The sequence below is a fragment of the Zootoca vivipara genome, chromosome 8, assembly GCF_965207765.1.
Source record: "Zootoca vivipara chromosome 8, rZooViv2.hap1.1, whole genome shotgun sequence".
Taxonomy (NCBI): domain Eukaryota; kingdom Metazoa; phylum Chordata; class Lepidosauria; order Squamata; family Lacertidae; genus Zootoca; species Zootoca vivipara.
This window is the reverse complement of record NC_142591.1, coordinates 9484142-9506478: the sequence shown is the minus strand read 5'-3', so window position 1 is coordinate 9506478 and position 22337 is coordinate 9484142. Positions and strand designations below refer to the sequence as shown.

The 22337-nt window shown below is 42.1% G+C and overlaps 1 protein-coding gene and 1 non-coding gene across 2 annotated transcripts; one reads left to right on the top strand and one right to left on the bottom strand.

Moving 5' to 3' along the window:
- Positions 1-2659: 2659 nt before the first annotated feature.
- On the bottom strand, positions 2660-4349 carry LOC118090140 (uncharacterized). The gene is made up of 2 exons (XR_015951320.1): positions 4288-4349; positions 2660-3249 (listed from the first exon to the last, which is right to left on the bottom strand). It is a non-coding gene; the product is annotated as an uncharacterized LOC118090140 (transcript).
- A 194-nt stretch (positions 4350-4543) lies between these two features.
- NDUFS6 (NADH:ubiquinone oxidoreductase subunit S6) lies at positions 4544-11075 on the top strand. Its single transcript, XM_035126228.3, has 4 exons — positions 4544-4706; positions 8010-8063; positions 9728-9850; positions 10956-11075. The coding sequence occupies exons 1-4, from the start codon at positions 4551-4553 to the stop codon at positions 11022-11024; spliced, it is 402 nt and encodes a 133-aa protein (XP_034982119.2). The 5' UTR covers positions 4544-4550; the 3' UTR covers positions 11025-11075.
- The last annotated feature ends 11262 nt before the right edge of the window (positions 11076-22337 follow it).

Sequence of the window (22337 nt, the reverse complement as noted above, 5' to 3'; positions counted from 1 at the left end):
CGCACCCATCGGCTGCACATCCATGTTGGAGCAATTGTATTTTCCATCACTGAGCAACACGACTACATCTACATGCATCTCAAAAGCATTGTACAAAAGGCATGCGTTCCCTCCCTAGAAATTATCTTTCTGGTCCTGCTTGATTTTAACATGCTGAACAAAGAGAAGGAACTAAACACTTCCTTTGCAATGCATAGCAGTGGCTGGGGCCAGGTGTCTAGAAAGACGTCATCTGTCAGTTAGCTAACCTCAGTGTATCCCCCGCTGATCCAGTCAGACAGAGCTCCCCAAGCAGTAAGGTTCAGACAGATTTTCCCCTCACCTGTCATTATTAAAAAGACATTGTCCTTACTTCAGCAACTAGAGCAGTGTTCCTTATGCACTCTGCTGCAGTCTAAGCCTTATACTCATTAATATACATAAGCTGCAAGATTCTTTCAGTTGACCTAGTTACATATCCACCTGTTGAAGGGCAGAAAGTTGGGAGGGGGGGGGGAAGCTTTCTTTCTTTCTTTCCTTTCTTAACCACCTATTTTATCTGAGTTTCTGCATAATTATACTGCACAGGCCAAGAAAGATTATCTATTTGTTTCAACTTTGCAATACATAACATTATAATGATTTACATTACCGTTTTTAAAGTAATAGCTGCAAAACTGAAAACTAAAAGTTTTGGACAGTTTCTCTTCCAGACTTTGTCTCAAGCTGTTTTTTACACACACAAAACCCCAGAAAAATATTCTCTCTCCTCCCCCACCTGCCAGTCATAGTCCCAGATTTCAGAGACTCCCAGTGATATCAGGAGTATAATGAACTCAGAATGCCTCTTCCAATACCAGCACACCTATGAATCATTGAACCATACCATACCTAGTCAGGAAGCTGACTAGTTATCCTTGGTGTGTGGTTTTCCAGGGCACTTATGGCTGTGAGGCACCCAGAAAACTCCCTTCTCCCAGAGCAACTTGTGATTGGAATGCTAACCCATGTTCACAATGGTGTCCCCAGCTGCAAGAAATCCAGGGATGTGTAGTCTCTATGGTGCCTTATATCCATTGTCAATACTCTGGTACCTGGAAAACTTGTGTTTCTCACTATCCCTTGTTGAATTACAAGCGTCATTATCCCTGAACATTGACCATGCTGGAGGATGGGAAAATAAAAACCTAGTGTGCCACAGGCTAGCTCCCCCCTCTGTAAAAGTGACCACCTTTACTAAACAAACACTTCCAACAGGGATTGCAAGTTTAAGCATCACAGAAATTATTTGTCCAATCTCAACATTTATTTAGAGGCCTTTAAATAGGTCATTACAAAAAAATAATAATCTTATGATATATTGTACCTTCCTAGATATTTGTCTGTGTATCAGCCTCATCACATTTATAGAGCAATATTAACTTTCACCCACATGAAGCAGAATAGCCAGGTTAGTCAAGAGACACATGATCTAGCTTGACTTTATAAATCAGATAGATCAGGAGTGGCCAGCTTCCAAGAGACTGTGATCTACTCACAGAGTTAAAAACTGGCAGTGATCTACCCCCTTTTGGGGGGTTCAGTAAAGTTGGTGAGCTTTTTTTAGGAAGGAACGCCCTGCTTTGGGTGGTTCAGGTCATTTTAGGGTGCAGAGCAAAGATGTTGAGCTTTTTTTAGGGGAGCCAAAGTTTTTTAGCCTCTTTGGGGGGGAGCCACTGATCTACCGGTGATCTACCACAGACATTCAATGATCTACCGGTAGATCACGATCTACCTGTTGGACATGCCTGAGATAGATCAAGCTTGTAGATTGCCACAATCTTGGTTGTTTATAGTAAGAACGGACTCCAGACACTAAAGTCTTTGACACAGTTCCAGAGAACTGTTCCCTTTTTAGACCACTAGGTGCCAAAAACAGCTGATGTTGTAACACACTTCCCCAAGCCTGATTATACGTAATGGAAAGTAATTCTAAGTAGATATAATGGAGATTAATTCTGAGTAGACATGCATTCAGATATGGGGGAAAGGCAAATGAAACAGACTGGTAGCTCTGACTCTTGGGCATTTGTGACATCTGCCAGTATGATGGCTGGTTTACTTGCTTTCACCAGCTGAGCCCAAGGCCACAATTTAAGTGCATGCCCAGACTGACTGTGTGGTCAGCTGTCATCCCTATTCTAACCACAGATACATTATTTTTAAAAGAGAAACAGAAAGCAGAACATGAGATTATACAGTGGTACCTCGACTTACGAACGACTCGACAACCGAATTTTTCGACTTACGAATGGGGGTAATGGCCGCGCGCTTACGAATGTCTCGATATCCAAAAAAAAGTGGCGGTTTTAGATAGGGATTTTTCGACTTACGAATTTTTAGATAGGGTTGCTTCGACTTACAAATTTTTCCGTTTCCAATGCATTCCTATGGGAAATCGCGTTTCCAACGGCGGTTTTCGACTTACGAATTTTTCGACTTGCGAAGGTGCCTTCGGAACGGATTAAATTAGTAAATCGAGGCACCACTGTAATCCTGCCATAGCTGATTGTGATGGGGTAGATTAAAAAATAACACCAAGTGAAAACTCTCCTAGCTTTGTCTGATTTGTGACATTTGTTAAGATATACCGAATTCTTGAAATAAGCATCACTGTGATCAATAGGACTTAACTTCAGTATAGGATGGTAACTACTTTATAGTTTGTTGAACTAAGAAATCTTTGACACAGTTTAATTATATTATATTTTTAAAACAGTTTTTGAAGTAAGCAACACTTTAAGTAATTTTATTTGTCAAAGCTGGTTGGCTTGAAACTGCCATGGCAGTAAAGGACAATGTTTCTTGTATGCAGGATTATCAGAATTGTCCTCTTCAGTGACCAGTGAAGACTTGTGCTCACAAATTTCTTCCATCCGCTAGTCTTAGAACTTTCTCTGCTTGTGCCTCGGATGCGTTTTACAGTACACATACAAATGGCCACGCCTGCGGACAATGAAACAGTCCTTGCAACGCCTTTTGATGACTACCTTGCACTTCATGCCAGCAACTGGCTGCAAGCTGAGAGGCGGGCAACTGGTGAGAAAGGGCAGCAGATCCACATGACATGGTTTGGTGGCAGGTAAGGTCTGCAATGGGCTGGCAGTCTTTGAGCGTCCCACCAGCCAGGAGGAGAATAAGCGGGAGGCTGTGCTGCAGCTCAGGAACCTGGCAGAAGTCACTGAAGCAGCCATCACATTCCGCAAGAGCAAGGAGGCCATTGTGCCCAAGCTTAGGAAAAGAAGAGAGGAATTAAAACATCAGCAACACATCCATCAACTAAAGGCTGCAATCCAACACACAAAGTCCTTTGCACTCTTGCCTGGGAGTAAAATGATAATAATAATAATAATAATAATAATAATAATAATAATATTTATACCCCGCCCATCTGGCTGGGTTTCCCCAGCCACTCTGGATGGCTTCCAAATACAATAGTTTATCAAACATTAAAAGTTTCCCTAAACAGGGCTGCCTTCAGATGTCCTCTATAAGTCTGGTAGTTGTTTTTCTGTTTGAGATCTGGTGGGAGGGCGTTCCACAGGGCGGGTGCCACTACTGAGAAGGCCCTCTGCCTGTAACTTGGCTTCTCCTAGCGAGGGAACCGCCAGAAGGCCCTCGGCGCTGGACCTGTGTCTGGGCAGAACGATGGGGGGGGGTGGAGACGCTCCTTCAGGTATACTGGACTGAGTAAAGTCTCAATGTGGTATACTTCCAAATAAATGTAAGTAGGATTATATAGCATAGAATAGCTGAGTCAGAAGGGATCCCCAGGGGTGGTCTTGTCCAACCCCTGAACCACCAACCTCGATCCACTGCACGTAGTATTGCAGCAACGCTGTCCATCTCCAAAGTGAGAGGAAATGAAGCCAAAAATTATTGTTCCCCTACACAAAATGCACAGGGTAGAGCTGCAAACCTCACTCGTCGCTTTGCATCTACCTTGGAAAAGGGCGACCAACCACTTGAGAGAACAAACTGGATGAACTTCACTGCGCGATAACGAAAGGCGAGAGTAAACGAGCCCCTTCCCGCGCACGCGCAGCCACCCGCCCCTCCCCCTGCGAACCTGCTGCGCACGCGCAGAGCTCCCTTTCTCCTTTACCGGCTTGGAAGCCCACAACGCATGCGCGAACCGGAGCCTCCGCTTCCAGTCAGGCCAGGTAAGGAAAAAAAACAAACCCAAAATCTTTATTCCTCATAAAAACTAACACTCCACCCTGCCATCCAAGGTCCCTTTACCCAGGGGCGATGGTACGCACTACATACCGGACGAACAGCAACGCCGCCGGCCTCTAGCCTTCCGGGAAGAGGACGAAAATGACGAAGGCGCACGTGACTCCTTTCCCCGCCCTTTTTTTACGTACTTACGTTTCCCTCCGCCTCGCGCAGGGGTTCTTACGTTAGACGCTCGCGGGCCTCCGGGGGGCGTGGCTTCGGATTCGCCGGGCGACGTGCGCCGTCGTCCCTTCTCTGCGGGCCGCGCGTGCGCAGTGCGCGCTCTGTGCGTGAGGAGGAGGGGCGTCGCCGAAATGGCGAGTCTGTCTGTGTCCTTGGGAGGAGCGTCCCGGGCGGGCTTGGCTTTGGCGCGGGGCGTCGCGGCTCTCCCGTCCTTGCGACCCTCCTTTGGGAGAAGCTACGGCGCGGGGACGTCCCCGACCGGCGAGAAAGTGACGCACACGGGACAGGTGACGTGAGCGGCAGACCCCCTCCCCCCGCGAGTGTTCAGATAGAGTGCCTCTGAGCCTGGAGGCTCCACTGGGCTCCCATACAGTGGGTGCTATTCTGGCGCAGCAGCAGCGTTTATAAGCCCCCAGTCCCTGCCTTCTCATTCCAAAGAGGTTTAGAATAAACTTCATTATTTAAACTTAACTTTAATTTAAGTATTCGTTGGTTTTGCATATTAAAATGGTATACCGCCTTTCACCCGAAGGCCTCAGGGCGGTTCACGGCATCAAAACAAGACGATGTGCTGACCTATAAAAGTCCTTAAGTGGCTCAGGAAATGCAATATTTCAAGGGCTGCCTCTCCCCAAACAAAAAGAGCCTTTTCTGTGGTGGCTCCTTGCATGCAGGATGCTCTCCCCAGGGAGACTCGCCTGGCACCTTCACTGCAGGGGAAAACATTCCTTTTCAACGAGAACAATTTGACATTTTAACTGTGTTTGTGGGCAGGGGTCATTGGGGTTTTGTTTCATTTTGTTTTTTTGACAGGTGTTTTGTGTTTTCATTTTATATTTTTTATTCTGTAAACTGCCCTGAGACCTTTGGACATTGAGCGTTTGTAAATTTAATTAATAGTAACAAATAAAATAAAAGATACAGAAGCCAAAAAGGCCTCTCTCTCTCTCTCTCTCTCTCTCTCTCTCTCTCTCAGGTTGTTGGTTCCTGCAGGAGTTTATGGCCCAGGCTTTCATCTCTTGCTTTTGTTATAATTGCTGCTGTATCTACTTTATAAAATGTATTTTGTTCATAACTATCTTGCTCATGCCCTTAAGTGTTAAAACATTTGAAAGCCTCATTTTGTGCAGTGGTAAAATTAACACAGTTGCTTGCATCCACTTTGCTGAGCTCTGGATTTAAGAGTTTTTCTTATGGACCGGCATGATTCCCTTTTCTTTGCAGATGCTTGAACATTTGCAGTGGGAAGTCAGAGGTGCTTAACTTTGATTAGATTTCATCAGTTGTACTTGAACCTTTTTTTATTTACCATGTTTCTCCAAAAATAAGACACTGTCTTATATTTATTTTTCCTCAAAAAACCACACTATGGCTTATTTTCAGGGGGTGTCTTATTTTTCCCCTCCTCCTCCTCCTCCTCCTCCTGCCGCGACCGGCATTGCTGCTGCGCCTATCACTATGTCTTATTTTCGGGGTATGGCCTATATTCCTTGAATGCTTAAAAATCCTGCTATGGCTTATTTTATGGGTATGTCTTAAAATATGAGAAACAGGGTAGGTGTTCAAGGACTTTTATGCCACTCCAGTTTGCAATATTCTCTAGGTGGCTAACAAGTAAAGGTAAAACAGCTGTAGAAAAATTGGCATTTAAAACTAAATACATTTTAATGTTATCATATAAGCTCGCTAGATGATTTGGCTGGGTAAATGAAATGATAGGACATGAGGTTTAGTGCCAGGCAATTCTTCCTTAAGAGGGCATTCTAATATGGGATGCAGCAGCTAAGAAAGCCCTTTCTCCAGTCACCACCTGCCTGGCTTCAGAAGGTTGGAGGTGTCAAAGGAAGGTGATTGCACATTTACTAGCATGGAAATCCTACTGAACTCATGCTGCAATCCTGTGCTCTGTTACCTAGATGTAAGCCCTATTGAACTGAATGGCAATTACTTCTGTGTGTTTGGCTATCAGCAAACGGGTTTAGGAGCCTTCCCCGGTGTTTTGAAATTATCAGCCTCTTGCAACCAAGTGAAAATGCCTGGGCACCAGAATGGGTCCTGACGTCTCCACCAGCTGGAGGTGCATGCCTGGGGATCATTGGATCTTAACTGTTTCCACACACATACTACCACATCCTAGAGAATGCTGTCAGTTATATTTTATCCGCACAATCAGAATGAATTTCAGGAACCAAAATGCTTTTTCTGTGCAGCCTGAGCAGGAGCAGTGAACAGCTTTATAGTTAATTGTTGTAGCTTCTCTTCACTGACCCCACTACCCTGGTCACAGTTGTGAAGAATATCCCTACATTACAAATGGTCCATGTCACCATTAAGAAAAACAGATCAGAATAGGCCAATATATATATATATATATGGACTGTCCCTGGTTAAAGTGACTTTTCTTTTAAGTTCCCAAAGCTCTTAACCTAGTTCAAGCTAGTCATCTGAACTAGCCATATGTTTAACTCATAATCAATCAGTCAGTCAGTTCATCATCTGGAAAATTAGACTTTAGAGCCATCTTGCCCCAAAATGGCAACTAGATACTCTGTTTTGACAAATGCAACTTTGGTTTAAGGCGCCATTTGGCACCTAGCTTATGTATCTTAGTTTCTTACACTGGCTTTCTGGACATAAAAACACGTGTGTGTTTTTTCATTCTAAAGCCCCCCCCCCCAGTTCTCCACACAGCTATTTGTATTTTCATAATTAGAATTTTGTAAGAAATATGTTAATTTCACATAACAGCAATGCTCTGTGTTACCAGTCAGAAAATAAATAAGCACCAGTCTTTTACCAATAACTTGAAATGCCCACCTTTGCTGTCATTAGGGGCCACAATGTTGGGACTAACACTAGATCCTTCAAAAAGCATTAAAAATTACTTTAGAATCTTTGGATAAGCAGTACCCTGTATTTTCTTCATTTGTGCCAACAATCAGCTTCACAAATCCTCTAATAAGCAGGCAAGCCAAAAGGATGTGATAAACTTCCTTGGGCGAGCTGGAAAAATGCTCTAGGCAATGCAGAGAAATGCCAACAAAAAGTCTTGTTTTGAGCTGTAAATTTGGCTTAATCTATGGGAAGGAAGTTGCCAGTGATAATTTTATGGATATTTTCATTATCAACTAGAATTGATTCAGCTGAAACACTCTTCCAAATCCAGCACTATTGGATGAAATCCAGTGTCCCAACAGTGGAACAGACACCATTGATAGAATGGATTTCCCTTCTCCTCTAAACCTTCCTCCCCCCCCAAAAGAAATCTCCGCCTGAAGCAGATTTGGGGGCACACAGGAGGTTGTTGAGAGGAGGGGAAATCCCACTGCATTCAACTTTGGATGTTGCTCATTATTTCATAGAAGATAATAATTGAAGAATCTATCCTATCTAGTATTGAATATATTTCATTTCCCGGCAAATACTAGACACTCCCCACAATCACCGGCAACATCAAAATGTATGGAAACTTTGTTTCTATACTTATTGTTGCTTATTGTTAATCCCTTTTCAACCACACTGAAAATTCTTTGAGGTCAGAATTCTAAGTCTTCTCCTTATGTATTTATTCTATTCCTGCCTTATTTCAGGTTTTTGAGGAAGCTGACTACAGGCGGGTACGATTTTCTGGTCGCCAGAAAGAGGTAAAATTCATGTTAGGAAGCGTTTGCCTTGATTCTGTGCTTTTTACACATTTACCGACACAATGTTCATTGACTTCAGCTGTGAAAGAACAATGCAGTAAACAGCTTGGACTTTTTCGACTTCCACCAAATTAAAATAGATTTATAGAACTTAAGTCACATACCTCAGCTAAAGTCTTTTATTGGTTATGGGAGTGGGTTGAAACTTACTTGGAAACTTTGCAGAATATCCTGATGCTGTTTGGGTGTTTGAAACTTGTAGTTTCTGCATTTAGGCTCGGTTAAACGTAGCATTGAACATGTTCTTTTTTAAAAAACAACACCCCACAAACTCTTATCTGTGTGACATTTGTCCCATAGGTGTCCCATTTTAAAGCAGGGTTCCTTGGCTATATGTGAAGTATTAGTGTGGCCAAAGATCCACTGTCTAGACAGGTGCTGTGTTATGTTGATGTGTGAAGCAGTTACATTAAATGCTACATGGATACATGTTTGTTCTATTTTAGACATCATGTTTAAATGGGGTCTATTCTGTATACAAAAATAGGGTAATGTTTAGTGTTGCACCTGCATAAGGGAAATTGCCCATGCCCTCCTCCCAACTGCAGCCCTCTGGCAAGCCTCTGGGTTGGAAAGGCCTGGGATTTGGGGCAGTGGACCGCGGTGGGAGTGGAGCATCAGCTGCAAATGGGCAAACATCATTTCTGCTGCAACAGAATCTAAAAACTGCTTAACATTTTTTAAGGTGACTTCCTTAAAAATGTAATGAGCACTGAGTAGCATGCCAGCTTCCCATTAGTCACTGCTTTTAGCGCTTTTGAGTTTACCTGGCAGTTACGATAACAGCATACCCTTTTACCTGGCTGTTAAAATAATAGCATACCCTTTTATTTGTTGCCACGGTGGAAAAGATTCCGTAGCAGATGAACTAGATGCAGTGGTAATACATTGGTACCTTGGTTCCCAAACGCCGCAAACCCGAAAGTAAGTGTTCCGGTTTGCATACGCTTTTTGGAAGCCGAACATCCAGTGCGGCTTCTACTTGAGTGCAGGAAGCTCCTGCAGCCAATCAGAAGCCGTGCCTTGGTTTTCGAACAGTTTCAGGAGTCGTATGGACTCCTGGAATAGATTAAATTCGAGAACCAAGGTTCCACTGTGGTTGACGTGAACACTGGACTTTCATCTTCAGCAAGCACTAGATCCATTCAGTCTTGGCACTGTTTATGTTTGTATTTCAGATCTGTTTTAAAGTACAGAATGTGTGCATTTATTCGCTTGCACATTTATATCCTGCTTTTTAAGGCAAATCTTTGCAAAGCAGCTTACAGTAATGAAACAAGTAGCTTGTGGCTTAATCATTAGTTCTAGGATGTGGCCAGAATCTTAACCGCACTGTTGATAATGCAGCAGCCTGATTGTGGCTAAAAAGTTACACAAAATGTTAATGAGGGCAGGGAGGAGGAGAAGGTTCAGAAAGGAACTCTCAGCTCGCCATAAATATACCGATGAGGAAGAAGAGACAGCCAATTAGTTCTGCCTTGTTTCAGGCACAGGACTTTGCAATATCTATGGTAGCAAAAGCCGCAGCCTTTGTGCCCATGCCACTAAAGCAAATGTATAGTTGAAGCTTTTTGGCACTGAAAACCTTTGCTTTGCTATAATAGGTGAATGAAAGCTTTGCAATCGATTTGATCGCTCAGCAGCCTGTGAGTGAAGTTGAAACCAGAGTGATATCCTGCGATGGTGGCGGCGGAGCTCTGGGACATCCTAAAGTGTATATAAACTTGGTAATGTAATCTAACCTTTCCTTTGTGATCCCACCCGCTGTTTTCCAGTGGTATATCCTTGGTATATCTACTGTGCTTGCTTCCTAATGCGAACTGCAACGTTGACAATTGCTTACTACAGGGCAGGCCACAATTAAGAGCTGATAGGTTGCATTCAGTTTTGTGACTCACCAGTTGTGCAGGCCTGGTTTAAGGGATAAGTGTTAATGATTCCTCAGTTGCAATTTTTATGGGTATTTTCAAGGTATAGTCGTGTGTATTCTAAAGATTGTCTTTTCCTGTCCTTCGTTCATTCTCCATGTTGCAGCAACCATTAATGTCAATCTCTCTTCTGATTGTTTCATTTTAATTATTGCTTATTAAAGCAGCTTGCCAGTAGGTTCAGATGTATTCTTGAGTAGATTGCTTCATTTTAATAGCTTATATCTTGTTAGCTGCCTAAGATAGAAGAAGGAAAGGCTTTGCTAATCTGAAGCCTTTGTCAGTTTTTATGGTTTAATTGCATTCTTCAAAATGGGTAGAAGGAAGTGTAGGCAAACAGATAAAAATATTTTGAAATTGATAGTTGAGGGGGCTGAGATGGGCAATTGTTATAGCTGTGCCTCAGCCATATCAACCCTTTTGCAGAGGAAAATCAAAATTATTTTAGCTCACATAGAAAACTGTATAATTTAGATGAAGGTGGATTCTTTCCCTAGATAAAATTTCAGGAGTATTTATTCATCATTGTGATGATTTGAATAATCTTAGCCACCCATCCCAATTTGGCAGTCAGATACTTGTTGAATATGTAAGCACCGAATTATGAAGAGAGGGACAGTAACTATTAAGATTTGTAACTAAAATGATGTGTGAGTTGCTCATGAAATCTGTTTTGTAAAATGCATCCATTCATACTTAGAAGTTTACTTTTGAATCAACATCAATAGGATTAAGCTGCATGCCAACCTTCAGAGTAGAACTGCATTGGGGGGGGGGGGTATGTGAACAGAATGGTTTTAAATAGAAGTATTTACACGAGCTATTTTATATGGAACTGTATTTACAACACTAAGGTACAATTATAATCTTATTCCACCCCATCCCTCAATTTTCCCATTTGCAGGACAAAGATACAAAAACGGGAACATGTGGCTACTGCGGACTCCAGTTTAAGCAGCACCACCATCACTGAAAATTATCCTTATTATACTATGTTATAGTATTAAATATATACTTAAAAGACTGTTGTGAGTGATATTTTTTTTTAAAAAAATACCCAGTGTTATTCTTAGAATGGAATGCCCACAACTATACTGCAAAATACATTGTTCTTTCCCAGCTTTCTACATATAGCATATATACCTTATAATTTTTTAAACAAAGGATCGTATCAAAACCACCATAAAATCATAGCATGATAGATGGTGCTGGGTTCATGTATAATTATATAAATGCAAGATAATCCATTTTAATTTTACTGGATCCAAATTTTACGCAGGCATCATGGAAAAGTAAAGTATGTGTATTTGCACAGATAGACAATTTCTGTCTATCAGGGGTGAGTTGACCCCTGGGGAAAGGGAAGAGAAACAAACGAGATGATACCCATAACACTTAGAATTTGAAATGTTGCCACAGGGCCAAACAGGTAGGCCACTGCTGTCATCCGAACAAGTTCATTAAGGCTGCAATCCTAACCCCTTTACTTAAGCCCCATTCAGTTGGTCTTCTGAGCAAACATGATTAGGATTGTGATGTAAATTTCATATTCCAGATTCTTAAGCAGATGTTTGTTCGTCTTTTGTGGTGCCCCTAGTGCTTTGAATGTAAACTAGTTAAGGGCTGCTTATCAAACTTCCAACCTACACGCAGTTGACGTTGGCACCAATGAACTCCTACTCATCTGCCACAGAAATCCTGCAGGGCATAGGGGATTCTGGGGTGCATTATAGGTTCACACACAGTTTTCTTGAGAGACACAGTCAGGCTTAGCAGATATACAACAACCCCCTATGGCTCTTTTTTCAGGAGATCTGTTTGCCGTCTTACTGAATAACACTTAATGTTCTTTTGGTGTATAGGAACACAGTTTGAAAACCATTGTACTAATGAATATAGTACAAGAATATTTTAAAAAAGCAGTGTTGCCATATTGGTAACTTTGTGTTTGCAGGGGGAGATATTGGCCATAACCTTCCTCTAGAAGAGTTGTTGCAAACGGTTATTGTCAATGCTCTGCTTCTTAGAGGCATAGGGGATTTTAAATATTTTATAGAATTAGATTTTGAGAGTACTTTACAGCATTCTTGATTAGCCCTTGCTGCTCTCTACAATATAACAGAAATAAGAAATTTATCTTAATCTTACCACACCGATCCAAAATCTTGCTATTTCAGTTGCATGGTTACAGCATCTGCAATCTAGGAATGATACAAGCAGTCACACAGCAACCAATGATCAGTTTAGCTTCTTGCTGTATGTGTGTCGGGGTGGTGGTCGAAGCTGGCTTTGTATAAATTAGAGAAATACCGTCGTTAGTGGGAAGGGAATTCCCCCAGCAACACAACACTTGGGAGTAAATTCCTCCATCTTAGTAAGACTGGTAAATCACAATAAGGACCTCAGTTCAGATTTTGCATTGCAGTGTACTCTGAATAGTGTTTCCCTTGTTACAAACATATTGGCAATATACATACCAGGTTCCACTGTTAACAGCTTAGTGCTCAGGGAAGATAATATACTAGGGTTTGCCTTACATATTTCCTCTGCCTCTTGGGAGCATGTGTAGCGAACACGTATTTAAACTTGGAACTGTAGATTTGTGTCCTGTACATGCATGCTACATTACATTTAGATGCTTCAGTGCTCAAAAGGTGGTATATTATGTTACAAAAAAAAATACGTAGTGAGAAAGAATGCGGAATAGGCAAGTTCAGCTAAAAGCCTGGAGTCCGGTAGCCTTTGACTATAAACAATAAAGTGTGGGTGTAAACTGAGGGCTCTTCCCTTAGCCAACATAAGGGTAAGTGATGCTAGTTGTGATAGATTTGCGAATACGGGGAACTAGTTGTCTAGTGACCACCTAGAATCACAGAATAGTAGAGTTGGTAGGGACCTTGAGGGTTATCTAGTCCAACCCCCTGCAATGCAGGAATCTCAAAGCATCCATGACAGATAGCCATCCAATCTCTGCTTTAAAAACTCCAATGAAGGAGAGTCCACAACGCTTGGAGCAGATTTTAAGGCGATGCCTCACTTTGTGCAGCTTTTGTAATTCAATTATAATGTATGAGGCTGCCTTTTAAATGAATTTTTGGAAGCTTTGGTTTGTCCAAAGTGGGGTTGGCAGGGTGTTAACAATTGGAACATATCATTTTGATATTGCATCATCTATAGTGGTTACCAGTTTGTTTCTGGCATCAATTCCAAGTGCTGGCTGTGATTTTTAAAGCGAAGGACCAATTTTTAAAAACTGCACATCTTAAAAACAAACATCAACTCTCATCCACTAGATTTCTGAAGCAAAGTACAGCTAAGTCAAGCTATTTAACTGGCTTTTGCTCTTAACGAAAAAAACCCTCCATTTTCAGTAAGCTTTCCTTTGAAATGCTCTGTTTCCTCCTCTTATGTTCTGTACAAAGCCCCCAAGAACAGATGTTTTGCAGCTTTGGAGAACTGTGCCGTCCCTGAAGTAGCCCACCACCCGGTTTTCCAGCCCCTTAGGCAAACTGGCTTTGGGGGCATTTGCACAGCTCTTTCTGGACTGCCTGAAGCCCAGCACTTTGGGGGGGGGGGATGCTCAAAACACCTCTCATGTCGTTTGCTGAGCTGTTCAGTGAGAAGGTCCTGATAGGTTTCGTTCTCACTATGCAGACTTTTGACACAAACATTTGGCTCGGGACTGAATGAAAGAGATTCTGCTCATACCAAGGTTGTTGCCAATAATTATTCAGCAAGCTGTTTATGCACTTCTTAGCAAGGTGTGGCAACTGCATCATTAGGGTTGTTGGTTTTCCACAAGTAGGGCATTTCCAACTCGAGACAGGTAACTATTAGGGGCGTCTTTTAATTAGCAAATGACAGTTTGCAGGCCATTCTATGGCAGCTGAATTACAGATGAGATGTTTAGCACCATTAAGGTTAACTATGGTGAAGTCTCATTCAAGGCAGTGGTAGAAGCGAGTTACAGTGGAACCTTAGGTTGTAGACGTAGTCCGTGACGGAGGCATGTCTGTAACCTGCAGCGTTAGTAACCTGCAGCGCTGTGGACACTCATTTGGCGCTTCTGTGCATGCGCAAAGCGCGATTTAGCACTTCTGTGCATGTGCGAGCGGCGAAACCCGGAAGTAACCCTTTCCGGTACTTCCGGGTTTCCCACGGTCTGCAAGCTGAAAACTTACCTTCCAAGTCCCGGACTGCAGAATCCGGGACCGGCAGCCGTGTGACACCGGAAGTTGCGTCGATGTAACTTCCGGTGTCGCTTTGCCCTTCTATGAGCACCAAAAATGACCGGCGCCGGCTTCAAAAGTCGCTTCTACGCATGTCAGGAAGTGCGTCAATGCAACTTCCGGTGTCGCTCTGCCCATCTATGGGCACCAAAAATGGCCGCCGATGATACTGGAAGTCGCGTCTATGCACTTCCGGACATGCGTAGATGCGACTTTTGAAGCCGGCGGTGGCCATTTTTGGTGCCCATAGAAGGGCAAATCAGAAAGAAAAAAATGGCCGCCGGCAGGAGAAAATAACGGAGAAAAACAGGAGACGAAGTGATACAGGGGACCACTAGGAAAAGGTAAGTAAAAACGGGGGTTTCCCAGGGAAAATGGGGTACTTGGCAGCTATGCCTGAAAATGCGTAACCTGAAGCGTTTGTAACCCGAGGTAACACTGTACAATGATTATTTAAACAGAGCCATCTACATACATTCCCTTTGCAAAGAATGATAGAACAGGTGTGACTACAGTTCCATTGTGTTCAATGCTACTTTGTCACAGCGACAACAGTTTTGTGCCACAGCTGCTTAAGCGAGTAGCAAGTTTGTTCGCCTATCACAGACACAATTCTTTCATTGTGCCTCATTTTCACTCGCTTCAAAGCTGGCTTGGGAAAGGAAAAGATGAACAATGTACTGGCTACATAGTAAATCATTCTTGTTGGCAATGGAGTGTGCCTGCATGGGTGAAGTCAAACAGCACCAAAGTGATCCCGGAATGCAAGATTGGGCAATATGTATGGAGGTCCTGGGCTGCCCAGACAACAAGACCCCTCTCTCGGCCTCGCTGATGTGTTCCAAAGGAAAGCAGAGCCATCCAACCATCTTAGGGACTCCACTCCAGATTTGTGTAGGGTTTACTCCTTAGCCTTTCCTTCTCCCAAAGTTATCTCACAAGGCAGCAGAGTTTTACCATCACAGTTTTCCTTCTCCTAGATGGGCTTCCTCTCCAGGTTGACGAGCCCCATCTGCCCCTCACTTCCCTCCACAGCACATGCAGAAACACTCTTCTTGAATGTTGTACCCCCTATTGGTCTTGCCCTCTCAATCTGCCAGATCCTGTCTTTGTGAGCAGAGGAAGTCCCTAACTCACTGAGGGTTTGAGACCCATTGGCTACTTTCCCCTGGTTTAGTCAGCCAGTCGAAGCCGTTCCCGTGGTGTGGTTGCTGTTGCATTCTGATAGCTTCTAGGAGCCACAGCTGAGAGCTGAGTGCAGGGTCGAGACCAAAGGTGGAGAAACTACCTCAGAAGGAGCATCATGTGTCCCCCCACCAGATGTACTATCCCCAAAAATCAATTAGCTTCATGATAATCTCAGTAGTATGTTTTCATAATAGTAAAGCCTTTAGAGGAGATCTCTGGTGAATGGAGGATTTGTGCGTGCGTGTGTGTGTTTTTTTTAATTCTCTGAAGCAAATCACTAGGGAAACGTATCTCATAATGGGTCCCAAAGGGATCTCCTTTCCTGATTTTTCTCCCTCTCTACAGGAATTATTGCTCAACTCCAACAAGTGGGAAATGGCTAGTTCTACCACTGCCCCTGCTTATCTCTCTCCTAGAGGGCATCCTAGTTCTAAAAACAACTGAATGGCCACCTGCCACAATTGTAGCACAGCTTTAGTTGTACAATCACAACTCTACTTCTGTGTGGCTTTTCATTGACTGGGGGGGGGGGCAGGGCATAAAGTCATTGGACACCATGACTCAAAAATGCAAGTACAGCACTGGAAAATGCCAATCCTTATGCTGTAACTTCATGCTAGAAGATGAGCCTGGCAAATAATTTTGCCAAGTTTGACTTCACTTGCCAAGTTATAAACATTCCTTAACATTCCTAACGACATGACCAAACTATACATTTATGTTAGTAGCACATCACATTTTACTAAGTTCAAAATACAATTGATTTTAACATTCTAGAGAACTTGGAAGTTGCCTGATGCCATTAGTTTAGGAGCCTTCGAAACTGTCTTTTCACAAGCTCATTGAGTGTAGACTGACTTGTGCAGGGCTGATTGAAGTCATTGTGGCAGGAGTGACTGCTAAGCTGTGGCCCTGCAAGTGTCTGAGTCAATCTCCCATCAGCTCCAGCCAGTGATCAGGAAATGGGATTATAGAAGCTGCAGTCCAACAACCAGAAGGTTAGGCACTCCTGATATAAGGAGCTTGAGATGGAAAATTCAAGCAATGGTTTCATCTTTTGGTAATTAACATGGGGGCATTATCCACTGGAAAGTCTTTAAGATTCAGGAGAGTTGTATGAGATGTAGTGCATATGTCCAGCTTCTCTTTATTTCAAATAAATATTTCTTCTTCTTCTTCTTCTTCTTCTTCTTCTTCTTCTTCTTCTTCTTCTTCTTCTTCTTCTTCTTCTTCTTCTTCTTCTTCTTCTTCTTCTTCTTCTTCTCCTCCTCCTCCTCCTCCTCCTCCTCCTCCTCCTCCTCCACCATTTCTTAATTGCTTCCCCCCAAAAAGTGAACTCAAAGTGAACTCAAAATTAACAATAAAAGCAGCCTAAAATACACAAATAAGATATATAAACAGATTCAACCCCCCCCCCCCACAAAAAACAGGTCCAAAGGTTTGCATTGGTAAGAATGTTTTTGCCTGGTAAACTGTGAGGGATGGCTTGGTGGGGATGGCTACACTCAGCTTCATCTGCAATAGGTCAGGTGCTTTACTCCTCTCCCCCCCACCCACCCAAATTGGCAATGGGTCTACCTGAGATGCTGGTACCTTGGTAGGCGCCTGAGCATTTTGACCAGATTGTAAGGAGAGTAGAAGATCTGAGCTCGCCAGTGAGAAGAGGGGTCCTTTTCTCGGTGGTGCATTTGGGGCTGTTCACACCCCACCCCACCCCAGACAACCATTCCGCACTGGAGAAGCAGGTGGCGCGCTGGGCCTTTGCCTGCAATGCTAGCACATTTCCAATTTGAGTGTGCTGTATATTAAGCAGTAGTACTTAAATGGAGTAAGACGATGTGGAGGAGTGGGAGAGACAGTAGAAGAGACAGAGGGAGAGATGCATTAATCATGGATTCTTTTGTGGATTGCTTGGCACCATAATCTGGGCGCCGGTGGCTATTGGGAGATGGCAGTTTTGCACTCCTGCTAACAAGCTTGTAGGAGAAGGGAAGTGAAAAGGGGGGTGGGGCATGTGGGATAAGAAAGAGATTTCATGGGGGAAATGTTGGCAGATGACATCTAGCAGAAACCATTGTGCAACCTCCCAGGGATAACATGTTTTGAGCAGTTGAGAAGAGTTCTCATGGTGGAATAAATTACTTCCACCAAGAAAACTGCAGCTAAGGTAGGGTGCCTCTGGAGTGCGAGTGATTGAACCTCTCAAAAACTTTACATGGTGGAACTAACCAAGCAAAGAACTTTTCTGTTGAGGAAGTGGTCGTCCCCCCCCCTCCAGCAAAAGCTACTGTGTGAACCTATGATAAAGCAATGTGATTGCTGTCTGGTACACTTAGACGTCCATGACTACAAGCACAATGGACATATCATCTTGAGCAATTAAGTTCATAACTTTGGTGCGATGAGCAACTTCCCAAAGATGATGGACTCAAGTGGTGACAGATAGCTAGAGCATTCATATTTGATAGGACCTATTTAGTCATGCTAAACTGAGTTTGATTCCTGAGAGGCTAATCTCAGCGTAACAGTACTAATTTATTAGACATGGTTAGATTTACAATTTCATATTTTTTTGTGCCATTATAAGAAACGATGATGTTTAAACTAATTACATTCCATTGACTCATATTCTCTCCCCCTCTCCACCCCCTTAGAAACCCTGTAAAATTTAAAGGGGGAGCGACAGACACTTTTTTTAGCAATTTAATTTTTGTCCAGTTGATGAGATTTTAAAATTGTCACGTCACATAAGAGATTGCCGACAACACTGAGATCTCCTCCCTGAGCTGTGGTTCCAGGATGCAACCCTAAAATGGGTCTTGGCAAACTTAACTTACAACTGAGTTTGCTTGCTGTTGTAATTTTCATGGTTGTATATTTTATTAATCATATGAAATATGGATTCCCCCCTCCCCTTCCCTGAGAAATGTAGCTTCTCAAGTTAGGAAGTTGTGTGAAAGCTTATTTTTAGCACTTAACTAATGATTAAAACACCCTTAGGCAACAAAGTAATCCAGATAAGATTCACTAGAGATTCAGCAATGTATCAATGACATTGGCAAAGAGATTTTCCCTGGGTTTCACAAGTCAAAAAATAAAATGTAATGCAGCACAGATCTTATATTTAGAATTAATATGTCTGACTAGTGTGATGACCACCAATTGATGGGAATGTGTATTGAAGGAAGACTGTCCACGAAAATGGACCGCAGAGTATCATCTCTGCCCTCAGTGTAGCTATTTGTTAGCCTGACTGATCACTTCCCTATCCATTTGCCTGCCTGCTGCCAGCCTGTATGATTGTTCCAGCCTCTCTGCTGACCCTTTTGGGTGATATTCTCAGCTCAGAGACTAGCCTGCAGTTGGCCAGGCCAACCCACACTATAGACTCTTGTGTGAGTTTGTGCAATAACTCCAAACAACTTCCGCCCCCACCCCACCCTGCTGAGACTTGTGCTTTCAGCTCCCCAGATGCCTGGCTGCAATCACCAGGTCTCCGCCTAAAGTGTTAAGGTTTGGGCCTAAGGAACACAGCTCTCCAGAAGGAGTAAAATCTCATGGTGAGGTGAAGAAGAAGAAGAAGAAGAAGAAGAAGAAGAAGAAGAAGAAGAAGAAGAAGAAGAAGAAGAAGAAGAAGAAGAAGAAGAAGAAGAAGAAGAAGAAGGCTAGTCTCTTTCCTCTTAGGTGTATTCCCATGTCTATCAAGGGTCAGGTATCATCAGGATCTGTCCCCTGACATAAGAACGTAGATATGATCCAGTTGGAGTCTTTTAAAGACCCACCTAGTCCAGCATCCACTCCCAACAGACATCATCATCATCATCATCATCATTACAGGTAGGTAGCCGTGTTGGTCTGAGTCGAAACAAAATAAAAAAATTCCTTCAGTAGCACCTTAAAGACCAACTAAGTTTTTATTTTGGTATGAGCTTTCGTGCACACAAAAGCTCATACCAAAATAAAAACTTAGTTGGTCTTCAAGGTGCTACTGAAGGAATTATTATTATTATTATTATTATTATTATTATTATTATTATTATTATGCAACAAATTATTATTAGCTGATTTTTCTTGCCCAAGGCAACCCAAAACAACAACAACAAAACCCCACATAGATTAATTAAAACCAAAGGTTTTTAATCAATGAATAACGTGAAAGGAAGTGAATGAAGATTCTACATCAAATGGTTTCACTTTGGGCAAAGCTGGGGAAAGCCTCATTTCAACCTTTCATTCTTGAAGTGTCCATATTCAGAGAAGCATTGTTCCTGCAGTGCAGGACACATCGAGACCATTACTCATGCCTTGCTCTATTGTCCATTTTATGCAGTAACCTGTGACAAATGTTTGACCTTCATGCTGAAGGAGAGGTTAAATTGTTCTGCCTCCTGCAGGGTTTCCTTCTTATTGAATAGCTGCAGGCATTGATAGCATGGAGAAAGTAGCAGAATATCTGGGCAACGCCATGAAATCACGTCACCATCAGACTTGAGTGGTATTTTTTTTTAAAAAAAAACCATATTAGGCCTGTATGGTTTTGCTTTGCGGTGTCTCCTCCTGTGAACAGATGCCAATGTTGTGTTTCCATTCGTCTTCTCTGTATGCCAATAAAGCTTGATTGACGATTGACTGATTGGAACCTTTTGTGTATGTTGGGGGTGCCAATTCCTATCAGCTTGAGCCAGAATGCATAGTGGTCAGGGTCTGGATGATGGCAAATGTAGTTCACCAACATCTGGAAAGCTAAGGATGCCCCACCCCTGGTCGATGTGAGTTGCTTATTCTCTCTCTCTCCCTCTTGTTTGTCTTCTTTTTTGCTTCTGGTGTGGAAGTTTCTTATTACCTGCAGATAGGCAAGCATTCCTCTTTGTCTGAGTTGCAGCGGGTCTTTGGGTTTGTCACTAGCAGGCCTCTTAGCTTGCTGATTCCCCACTCATTAAAGTGGTAGCTTATCCTCCTTCAAATGTCTCTGCACATTGTCACCGACACTTATTTGTTCTCCGGCCATCAAAGTGTATTAAAATTAACCGCAGTCATCACATGAGAAGACAATAGCCATACTTAGACACAGAGATAGTTACACACCCTTAGCAGGAAACTTGCAATCAAATTCAAACGAAAGGTCACATTTGCAATAAGTAAAGGGGAAAGTGAGTAATTGGTTATGGGATCGGCTAATACCTTGAAAAGCAATCTGATGGGCTTGAAACCTTTTAGTTCAGGTAATTAAAATGAAATTCCGTTATGGCCTTCAAAAAGTAAAGGAACGGAGTGTATATTGTAAAATACTAATCTAAAAGGGAACGAAAGTCGGGAGCTTCTATTGTTTTAATTTTCTCTGGAATAAACTGTCAAATGAAATAAGCTCGGCCTTACATTTAAGGAAGCAGAAAGCTCTGGAATTCAGTTAATTAAGGACTAGTTTTTAAGTAGAAGGGGGGGGGGAATGTTCAATTTGTATAAATTGATTGTAAGGATTTGCTCACCCAGCAAGATCTTTGGGGAAGGAAAGAAATTGAGTTAATTGCAAGGGTCCCTAAATTTCATTTTCGGTTTTTATTGTTTATACATACACGCACATATGCACACACAACATTTTACTTGTTGGGCAGAATAAACTGGGAAATTCTGTGCAACCACCATTGTACAGCTCCCGTTCAATTTAATGGCGCTTGCATAGCAAAACTTTGCAGGTGAATTATGCCCATTAGCTGCAACATTCAGTTTTGGCATAATATAAAATAAAACAAAGGAAAATACAAATAACTTTCTCCTCCATAAACAACAAAGAGTTACGGTATGTAACACCTTAAAGAGCTATATCGAATTTATTGCGGCATAAGCGTTCAGGGCCTAGAGTCCAATTCATCAGAAGCCTGGGTTGATAGGGAGAAAGAACTAAGCAGCTGGTTCTGCTCACTTGTGTGTTGAATTTTTCAAATTCCAAATTCCAAAAATGAGGAGTGCTAAAAAGTTGTAACATGACTGGGGAATTCAAAAGATAGTTTGGTTAAGTTGACAGAATACGCACAACTTGCAGACTTAACACATAGAATAAGAGAACAAGAAGAACATATGTTTAAAGAAGACTGGAAAACGTTTATTGAATATATGGGAAATAATTGTGTACAGTTGAAAACATTGGCAGCATTAAAATGAATTCAACAGTGTAGATAAGTTTTGATGAATGCAATAATGGAAAACCGATTGGTATAGTTTTTGTAAAGTATGCAGGGATTTAAGATCTGTAAAATGAGCCATGGAAAGAGAAGAAGGGAAGTCATTGATATCTTAAGGATGTAAAATGTGTATTTGAAATTGTAAAACAGAAAATTTAATAAAAATTATATTTAAAAAAAACAAAAACAAAAGATAGTTTGATTAAATTAATATGATTTACTTTTGCTTGGTAAGTAAAAGCTACATGCAAAATTGTATAGAAATCATTAAAAATGATTGCCAAGTACTTGCAGTTAATATTAGCTATTAATATCATTTGTTATTTTTATTATTTAGCATTACCCAACATTTTCAGAAGGTAAGAAGAAAATTATTTGGTTTTCTGAAAGCAATTTATGAGCTTCTTCATCAAATGTAGACTTCCTAAGCTAACGAAATGTTGTCCAATTACAGCAATAGCTGCAGATTTGAATTCCTCACACCCCAAAATGTAATTTTAAGGCCCCTTCACTGAAGAAATTTGCAAAAATTAAGTTTCACCCCCTAAAATGGCATGCCCTAAAACCCCATTGACTTTTTTGTGTGAAGGCCACATTTGAAATTAAGTCATGTTGCAAAAGCAGTTTGTAATTCACCTTTCAAAAAAACAAATGGGGTGGGAAGGAAGAGTCACAATTCTTGCTGAGTGT